Genomic DNA, 10,677 nt, shown 5'->3' with positions numbered 1-10,677 from the left:
CTGTGTTTGCCAATTTTAATTGTTTCTAAGACTCTCACCTTTGCAAGTGTTTCCTTACAAGCTGCATGGTTTTCAAGCACTGAAAGAGACAGATTCAACCCGACTAGTTGATTTTGCTTTGTAGTTCTTGGCAAAACTGGAAGTCGATGACCAATGACCAATGACTTCTGCCATGACATAACTGACCAAAGCAATACTTTTAGCAAGTATCGATGGTCTGCATATACGTGGCTTATCACAATTGCAACCTGTCTCTTCAAATATTTTGGTTAACTTGCGCACGGCAGCACTGGAAGAATGCTCTTTGTGCATGTTATATACTCTACGGTATTCCCTGATAGCTGCTTCTGCATTGCATCCTTTGGTATAATAGTAATATTTCACTAATTTTCATCACTACACACTTTTCAGTTTGATGTTGATTGAATGAGTTACACTGCAACTGACAGATCCATTTATACCCATGAGAAACATACGAAAGAAACCACAACGACGACCCTTGTGGTAACATATAGTATTTGCATTCCCCTGTGCAATTTCACTTTCCTATATGATAATGTTTGTGAGATATGACACGCTGAAATGCAGTTTGTTTGATTGTTTTGAATTTCACGCAAAGATACACAAGGGTTATCTTCGCTAGCTGTCCCTAATTTAGCAGTGAAAGACTAGAGGGAAGGCAGCTAGTCATCACCACCCACTGCCAACTCTTGGACTACTATTTAACCAACGAATAGCGGGATTAACTGTCACATTATAACGGCTCCACTGCTAAAAGGGCGAGCATGTTTGTTGGGACGGGGATTCGAACCCGCGACCCTCATAATGCGAGTCAATCGCCCTAATACCTGGCCATGCAGGACCGCCGTTGAAATGCAAAACTTTTTGAATAATATTAATTTATTATTATTATTAACATAACTCGATAGATGACGCTATGTCAAATGAGACACATGCTTTTGTACTTGTAGTATGAAAGTGTGTTTGTAGTTAGACAATATCTGTTTATTATTGGATATCAGTATCATCGAAAATTTAAAGATGCCTAGTTATGAATTAGCAGTAATATTACGAAAAATGAGCAGGGTAAGTCTTGTATATTTTCAAGTAAAGTCAAAGTACTAATGATTAGAAAATTTGCAACATGGATCAGGCATGCAGATGAATCTTTAATTTTCTAGAGTCATATATTGGTCATTTATTTTACTTTTTGACAAATAAACTGCATATTGAAACTTTAAGACTAACTGTCATAATACTTAATATGCAATTCAACGTTTACCAAAGTAAACGACCCAGGGGGACGCCAGGATTAGGGTACAGTCAATAGTGCAATATTAATTATTAATTTAATACACAATTTACCTCAGCCTCGTAGTCATTTGAAATTCAGCAAACTCAAAGAGTACAACTAAATTTTCATCGAATGAATTGTATACCTCAAACATTAATAATATAAATGATAAGATTATTTTATCAGTATTTGAAAACGAAATTGTATTTGAGTGAATGATATTTAAACTTATAATTTTATTATTAGAAGCATGTCTAATTTCATATACTGGTGAGTCTGCAGTGTTCTCGTAACTACCACAGACAAATAGTACAAGAAATGGAAATATCAGAATAATGCAAGAGTGATTTATAAACGTGACCAGCTTAAGCCAGTTAAGGACTTAATGTCACAATTTGTTGGACAGAAAACATGATGATTTGATTGCATGACCCTGATGGGTTCTTTAGACTGTATTTAATTAATTAGGTGTGGCAAATACAAACACACCCCTAAATTGTACCATTGCACCTATAAAACATATTTAAAAGGTGTAAAAACTGGCTCAGAGACCACTAGAATGTACCATTTTCAGTGAAAATTACAAAATGTTTCTGATGAAGCATGCCCTCATTTCTTTTTCTTCCAAAAGTAGCACCCATCTTTATAAATTTTTCCTATGCTCCCATTTACCAAACTTTGCATAAAATTATTATTCCAAGTATCTCTTACATCTACAAATATTCTCAGTATGAAGACTAAAACAAAAAATATTCTGGCTACAAATGAACATTCCACATTTTTGTTTTTCTTATGAAAAACACCATCTTATGAAACCATTAATTCTTTCTTGATTCAAAAATGTTATTTCAATAGGTACGTTTTGCTCTGCTTATTGCCACACATCATATATATCTTGCATAAGTCCAGCATTATTTCAATGGGAAAAAATCATTTATACCTTTCTTAAATCATATTTTAGAAGAAATCTTTATAAAAGTACTTAAAAACTGGTTTCACAAGATAAAGAGTACGAAAAAGTTAGCAAAAATTGAGTTCTGTCACATTAAAAATAAATAGAAGTGATGAATGTTTGAACACATAGAATGCATGATATATCTTCAAGGTTTTCATTTTCATGCTTTAGTCTTTACACCGAAAGGAAAAAAACGATCAATGTAAATCTAAGATGCTTGGGTGTGAATTTTACTAGAAACAACACTGAAACAGTAAACTCAACTTATTTCCATATGATAATCTCCCTAAACCTGGAATAATCCTGGTAACTTCTCTATTGGATATTCAGATTTGGGTGTTAGGAGTTGTAGGTTTAAGCTTTAGAGTCTCAGCTGCAGATTAATTTGCTTTAGTAGAATTGGTTATTTATTAGTTATAAACTTCTGAAATGGCTTACTTTTTGGTGAGGTAGATATAATTGAATTCTTTTAAACTTTTACAGGATAGATATGAATGTAAAAGGTAACAATTTGATTTTGATTATTTAATTCCTTGTTTTATTAGATGAGGTGTGACCTCAGTGGTTTGAGTAGCATTTTGCCACCTTGCTGTTTCTTAAGTTATATGCAGCTGGTCAATTTAGATATCAGAGACATTCAATGTTATTGTTGCACTAATGTTCATATTAATGTTCTTTGACTAGAATTGTCAAATTTTTGGTGTACATTACTAATCTGCAAGTGGTGATCTTTTTCACTACTGTATTGATTTATGTTCAAGAAATGTTCACTAATGATGAGTACAGTAAAAGTTAATGAGATAAAACCATGTTATGTAATGAGCATGGTAACCTGACAACTGCCCTCATAGGAAAATTGTTCCCAGCAGTCATATCTTATTATATTAATATGACCGACTAAAATAAGAAAAAAAATATTGTATTTCATGGAGGAATGAATTATTTAAAACTGTATGTTTCATGTTAAATTTTGTTTATTGCAATACAATACAAAGGTTGAACTCTGCAAAGTTATATAATGTAAGTACACTAGAACTGGAAGTTATGAGCTATTCCTCTCAAAAAGTCCAACAGATGTGTTATTTTTCCTATTTTAGTCAGTTATATTAATACAAGAAGATATGGCTACAGTTGTCCTACAATCGTTGAACATATGACTTGAGTATTTCATCTTTAGACTTTATCAGACCCAAGTATGTCAGCTCATTGAGATTAATGGTAAAGATTATCACTGAATAGAACATATTATAGCTTTAGGTGGAAAATGCCATCAGTGTACATTTTTATAAATACATTTCTGATAAAAAGAGAATTAGGTGGAAAGTTAGCTTCAGAAACTCTTAGAATCAAAGTGTGTAAGATAGAAAAAAAGTACACTAAAATCAGGCATACTTACCTCTGAAATGCTGAAGCCTTTCCTTATTGAGTTTGAACTTATGCTTTCAACTAAATGTGACTCAAAATTTCTGAATGTCCATTACATATTTGCATACCATATATGTCAGTTACCCATAATACTTCACTTTTCCACTTTCTACACGAGTTATTATGCATGTGTCAGTGAATATTAAATAGCTTTTCTTCCCACCATAACTTTGATTTTTTTTTTTAACAGTCATACTGTTCATGTTGCTATAATATTCTTTCTGATGAAAATGTCTGTTATTATTGGACTTTCTGTACCTTCGTTGGAGGCGTTACTTATGCAGTTTGCCTGAATGTGTAGTTCTGTGTATTCCTGCCATTGTATAGTGATATTACTGATAGGTGTATTGTTTGTTAGGAGGCTTTGTTTGCATGCTGTTTACAATTTTTCTCTGTTTAATGAATTTTGTTTTGAACAGGCATCATCGCCTTCTTTGTCTGCTATAATTACAACCCTAATCTTGAACACTTCTGCTGGTCTCAATTTCCTTTGCTCTCAGCTGTGTTCTATATTTTCAATATTGTACCATTTTTAGTTTTGCTTGAGTGTGCTTGTGTAATGCGATGATTTATGTACTTGCAATTTTATTTCTACCACCTTCTCTTGATTTCGTAGGTTAGAATAATTTTCAGAACTAGTTCTGTATTCATATTGCATGCTATAATTTGGCTTAGTTTGAAATATTATTTTTCTGCACCATTATTGATTCTTCTTATTCTCTTATTTCTTTTACTCAGGATCACAATATGTTCACATGCCTACCCTCTTCATCTTCTTTCTTGGGTATTAACCAAGGTCAGTTGGTCCCATTGTTCAGATTTTCTTTCCCAGGCTGGCCTGCCCCAACATGGTTTTTATTCCTCTTAATTATTTCAGAGGAATCCTATTCTATTTCTTTTGCTACATTTTCAGAATGATTTTTTGTGATATTCAGCTTCAAGGCTGCCTTGTATGTGGTTTTTTTGTTAGTGAAGCTGGCTCCTCCTTGGGTAGCTAGAATGTTATCACATTCTTATAGACATCTCGGACAGTCTATTACATATTGTTGGTCCCTTTTTTTGGAATTGATGCCTGCAGAATTAGGTTTTTATCTTTCCCTAGCTTGTTTACAGCTTGTCTCATTTTTTTACATGTACCTTTTCATGATTGTGGTTTGACTTCTTATCTTGCATGTTACGAAGCTGCATGATCAGCAACTTTCTATTGTCACAGAAATGATGTATCCCCTGCTGTCTCTATTATTTTTCATGGTACTCTGTGGGAATTAAGTCTGGTCTTCAGTTACCTGGCTTTTGCTTTTGTACCTTTGCAACTTATTCACTCAATTTCCTTTTCCTGGTGATGTATTTTATTTTGTTACTAGCTTGAGGGTGGAAATGTTCAGACATCTTTGCCATTTATGTTTCTCTTACTCTTGGAAGTCTGTATTTATATCCAGATAGAGACATTCTACTTGAGACTAGGCTGAGGGAGATAGTCACCACTGTTTTTTCTGTCAGTTTCTACTTTTGCAAGACTAGAATCTTTTAAAAAAATCATTGTTGGTTGCTTATACCTTATGACGATTCTTGTTCCAGAGATCTTGCTTTATCACATTAATAAATTGGTTTATGTGGCTGATTCATATTGTTTTGTTACCCTTTGGCTCAGTAGTACATCTGAGGGCTTATACTACTAATAATTGGGTTTCAATATCCAAGGTTGGCACAGTACAGGTGGTTCAATGTGTAGATTTGTGCATAACAACAAATAAACACCCAAACTGTCTTATTTCTTGTGATGTTCCCTACCACATTAAACATGAATTTCAGGTTACATCTCAACATATTTGATATTTGGCAATTGTTTTGGCCTCCAGGTCTCTGTACCCTTTAGATGTCATTATCGAAGTGGGTAGGGGAAAGAATCTGCATAATATTTCTGATACGATATCTTCCCTCCTCTCACAAAATAGCTTTTCTCGACTAGCAGTGCCCTCTATCAGTGCAAATTTTCAATGCACACCACTAGCCTTCCACATCCCACTTCTGCATATCCACATGCAAATGATCATGCAGCAGTTTTCCACTAATAGGAGCATGACACACAGGTACCTTTATGCATTCATGTGCATGTCTTTGCATGACATTAAAGATTTCACTTGATGTCTCCACTACAATCAGGATGGGATTTGCCCATGATTTTTTTTTTCATGCCTTGATGTTCCAAATGCACTGTCTATACAATATTGAGCCCATCCTTGAGGCCAGCTTGGGTCTTTAATTTCTCCTTGGGTGCCCACTAACTTGTCTTGATTGTGACTGTGTAGCCACCTTGAATATGGATGAAGATGGGCAAGTGCCTCTGGAGTATGTTATTTCATAATATATTGGACATAGTATCCCTCCTACCTGCTTATGTCACCATCTGTATACCATTGTAGGGCTCTGCCTGTGCTCACAAACAAGGGCATCACTGACAAAGAGGTACTCTGCTGAGAAAAATGCCTTGTTTTTCTGAGTGTACTCTAGTTCTCAGAATTTGTTTCTTTCATTCTGAATTCTGCTGAGACTGCTTATTCTACATTTTATTAATCTGGATAGCTTACATTTCCACCATGTAGCTGTAGCTCATTAGCTTCCACCTCCTTTATAATGTGGACATTCTGACTTTCAGTATTTTGGAGGTAAGTTGTCTAATTTGAATTTTTAACTTTTACTTTAAAATAAGTGTAAAATGAATCTTCATCACAACTGCAACTTTCAAACAAATATACTTTATGGGAAGAAAGTAGAGCTGATGCAAGGTCAACTGACAGTCACATGGTACTTGGGAGAGTGAAATATTATGGCTAAGTAACATATATGGTGTGCAAATATGTAGAGGACATTCGGAAATTTACAGTCAGATATTTTGTTGACAATATGAGCTCAAACTCAACAAGGAAATACCTTTGCCATTTCTAAAAATTTCATCATTATCTCCATTCCTCCAGAACTCTGAGGATTTGGACTGTGCTCATTCTTCAATCGAAAACTGATAGTTTCAAAGATTTCTCTTTAGGGTTATTTTTTTAGGCTGAATGGTAAAGAAGCAACAGTTTTTTTTATTTCTTCCCCTAAACTACCAGACAAGTTTTATAATTCTATCATTAAAAGCAATACGTGACTGTTAGGATTTTAATTATACACAATATTGGAAATAGTGAGGAGAAGAAGTATAAAAGGCAAATTCTATGAGAATGCCACCCCTTTATTGTGTGAAAATGAAATACACTGGAGCACAGTCATTTGTTGATAGTTTGTACTGTGAGTGGTCCTTGAAAAAAAACTGTGGCAAGGTTTCATATTTCAGTAGAAGCTTTGTACAAGACTGAAGAAGGTATGTGAAACTGTCACATTAATTATAGAATTGTTTAAGGTAGAAAACCAAAACTTTCCAAAAGGTAGGTTAAGTATCATAGGTAACGTTCTTCAAAAGGTAGATGACAGTCAAGTACAGATCTTTCCAATAACTTTTGCTATAAATACAGGTACAAATGTTACCTCAAGACTATTAAGATACAAATTAGCATCCAGTAGCTTTGATGAACATATAACTGCTAAAAAATTATTGCTAAGAGAAGGTAGCCAAACCATAAGTTTGAAATTGGACATAGGATCACGAGTAGTGGATTCGACAAAACTGGAGTCATGCACTTTCTGCATATAAGCCTAAGTTTATATTGATCTACAACAAACAATGGTTTGTTTGACAATAAAGAGAAGAACAGTATAGTGTAGTCATTGTACATCTGCCATAAATCCATGATGATGGATAATTGTAAATTTGGAGCTGTGTCCCAGCAAACAGTGTTGGTGATCTACAGAAAATTGATATCACTCTGATTTGTTTACAAGTGTTTGCAGATTCTGACCCATCCTGCTATTCCGTCTAAACATAACTCAGTTGGTGGGAATTCATCTTCCAGAAAGACAGAGATCCCAAACATATTCAAATATGATGAAATAATATCTTCATGATAAAGAGATTGATTGAACATTCACAACCATGACTTAGCCTGTGCAAAGTCTTGATGTGAACATTCCTGAGACTATACGAGTTTATGGGGGAATTGAGGAGGTCAAAAGGCAACCAGGCAATTTTTTTGAATTGTGGGGAATAATACAGAACACTTGGAATGATATTTCACAATCATACATTGATAAACTGCATGTAGCATGAAAACAAGATGCAATATTCTACATAAAGCAAATATAAAATAGTAGTTCATTGTAAATCTTAGTTGCTTTCTCTTGTATTTTCTGCAATAATGTTTTGTATCATTGATAAATTCACCATCTAGTTGCCATTAATCATTGTTTTTTTACCTCTGTATGTGTACTTATGTGCTTTCAGAATTTTTTCCATTACTGTATATATGTATATGTCTTAGTCGATTCTAAAATTTTTATTTCCTACAGTTTTATTTTACTTCATTTAATGGATTGAACAATATCAATTAAAATTGATATGCGGTTTTTACCATGCTAACTAATATTATTAATTGCAAAATCTGAAGTTGTTTATGTTCAATTGTTTGATCAGTTTGAGTTGAACAGGTGATATATTTACATACCTAAATAATAAAAATCAGTTGGGCTTCCTTTGATTATCTAGTGGACAATAAACCTTTAATAGTTTGATATATATGTTAAAAAATAGTAGTAAACTATTCAGAAAATTGATTGAGTACCAACTTTATTTTTGACACTTTCTTGAGTATATGGTTTTATAATTCTGTGAGACCAAGTGCATAAAATTGCAAGATGGAAAATTACTAGATCTGAAAATAAATGAAAATAAGCAAAGAAAGATAAGATAGTTTGTGCTAACTAGGTCACTCTTCATCACTAAAATAACAAAACCAAATGAAATATAGCTCTTCATTTCCATATATATGTGTATTCAATAAAATTAGGAAAAAAACTAACAATGTATATCACATTTGCAACAGACCTTCCTACAAGTGTATCTCATCTATTTAGCAGAATAAGCATAATTTGTTCATATTACTTTACGGATGCACAAGGGTACGTATTTTTTCAGTTTACAGGAAATATTATCCCACACCATATGATGTCATAGCATGAATCCTTCATATCTTACAGAAACTATATGGATATCTAAAAATTATATTATTCAAAGTTAAGAAGGTTGATGATTTTAACATAGATTCAACTACATGTATAAATTTGCATAACATTTGTTTATAGGTCCTATATTTCTATTACAATGCCCATACTTTTACTGTTTTATTCAATAACTTGGTAAAAAAAATGTGGGATAAAATTTAAGAGCAGCTGATTCAAGTAATATCCACAACAAACTGGATTTGTGTACAATAAATTATATTTAGCACAGGATTATACTGATTATGATCAAAAGTTCAGAAGCATGATTTTTTGTATTTTACAGCCAGAACTGGTAACCACGTTAAAACGAACTGGACAAGCTATTTTTGAAAAAGGTGGTATCATTAGAAAAATTGAAAACCTAGGTACCAGAGAACTACCTTATCGTATGCGTGTGCATAATCATTCACATACAGAAGGAAGGTAAGGATTCTTTAAAACTGTAACTTGCTGAAAATCTATCTGCAAGTTGAAAAATATGGCTTTTTATCTGGGTAATGTTTTAACTGAAATATTGTCCCTTCTGTGAAAATGAAAATTTTTTCCATGCATGTCCTACATTATTTGAAATTATTTTGTATATGTCCACTCTATTCTGTACAAATTGGTTAAGGTACTGTGAATCATACATTTCCGATACGTTCACTCACTTCCATAAACAGATAGCTATTTTTCTTTTGAATCACGCTTTCTACCACTAGCTGTATGTAAACTCCCACCAAAAAATGCACGTGATATTTTATGCAACAAAATTCTCCACCAAGTAGAAGTGTGACACACACCTCCTTGTGCAAATGCTTTCTTTAGATTTATGCGTGAAAATCCTAATTTTTTTTCTTTGGCACAGTTGTGTTAAAATGTGTTTGTCATTATAGAGACTTGTCAGAGTTTTTAACTTCAACAACTTTACTTTGTGTCTTTAACTTATAAACAGTATGAATTCACAATTTAACATGAATTCTTCATCTACTGATGTGAATGAAAATAACACTCACAATGACCAATTTACAAACAATTCAGGAAGTACTTTGTATGTGGAGGACATGACAGCCATCATATATCTTGTAGTTGGGTCCATGTTGATGCCAGGAAGCTTTTTTTCCATCCCTGCCACACAATTCCTTTCGTAGGATTTTGAAACTGAAGTTGTAGAGGGTGAAATGGAATGACATTTTCCACCTCCTGGCTTTGCCTTGGGTATCTCGATTCCTTCAGAAGAACAAGTTCAGTCCTCTTCTGGCTTCCAAGAACTTACCACCCAGATACGTACCATTTTTTCACTTTCCCTCCATTATGTATGAAATTTCCTGATTAATATTACACAATCCTTCCTCTCATGATTTCTTTGATTTCTTCCCTCCCCTGATATTTCCATCCATGCTACCTCCATTCTAGAACAGCTTCATTCTTGCAATATTATGTCATGTCTTCCATGCCTGATAGATTCCTACCTACTGTCATTCTCTCTTTTCTTTCCTAGACACCCAGACCTTGGCATCTCTTTTGCCTTTTCTTTTTGATTGCACATTGAAACTCCTTTTCCCTTTCTCTTATCAGTTGGTTCTTTTGTTCTTGGGGCCTCTTGGATAGAAATTTCCTTCTTTTCCATGCTCATTTACCCTCTTTCTTCCTCTGTGACCTTTGTTTCTCCCCCTTTCTCCACGAGGAGGTCTTTTGTGGAGTCACTGATTCCCTGGAATCACGAGTGTCAGAAACTTATTTTTTAATAGTATATGTAGTAATGTAAATATATGGGTGTGTTGGGCTAAGAATTATTCTACAGTAGGTGTATGTGACTTGCTGGTGATAAGTTCGACAATAAACGAAGAGCACACACACTCCACTTGCT

The 10,677-nt window shown here is 33.8% G+C and overlaps 1 protein-coding gene across 1 annotated transcript in view; it reads left to right on the top strand.

The window, feature by feature from the left end:
* Window positions 1–941: 941 nt before the first annotated feature.
* LOC106465400 (probable 28S ribosomal protein S6, mitochondrial) overlaps window positions 942–10,677 on the top strand; it is an 18,863-nt gene continuing 9,127 nt past the window's right edge. Inside the window, exons 1-2 of the mRNA XM_013925627.2 lie at window positions 942–1,086; window positions 9,112–9,251. Of these exons, the coding sequence (XP_013781081.1) occupies window positions 1,042–1,086; window positions 9,112–9,251 (185 nt within the window). The 5' untranslated portion in view covers window positions 942–1,041. The remainder of the gene's footprint in view (window positions 1,087–9,111; window positions 9,252–10,677) is intronic.

The sequence above is a fragment of the Limulus polyphemus genome, unplaced genomic scaffold (assembly GCF_000517525.1).
Source record: "Limulus polyphemus unplaced genomic scaffold, Limulus_polyphemus-2.1.2 Scaffold67, whole genome shotgun sequence".
Classification (NCBI taxonomy): Eukaryota; Metazoa; Arthropoda; class Merostomata; order Xiphosura; family Limulidae; genus Limulus; species Limulus polyphemus.
This window is presented reverse-complemented; position numbering and strand designations above follow the sequence as displayed.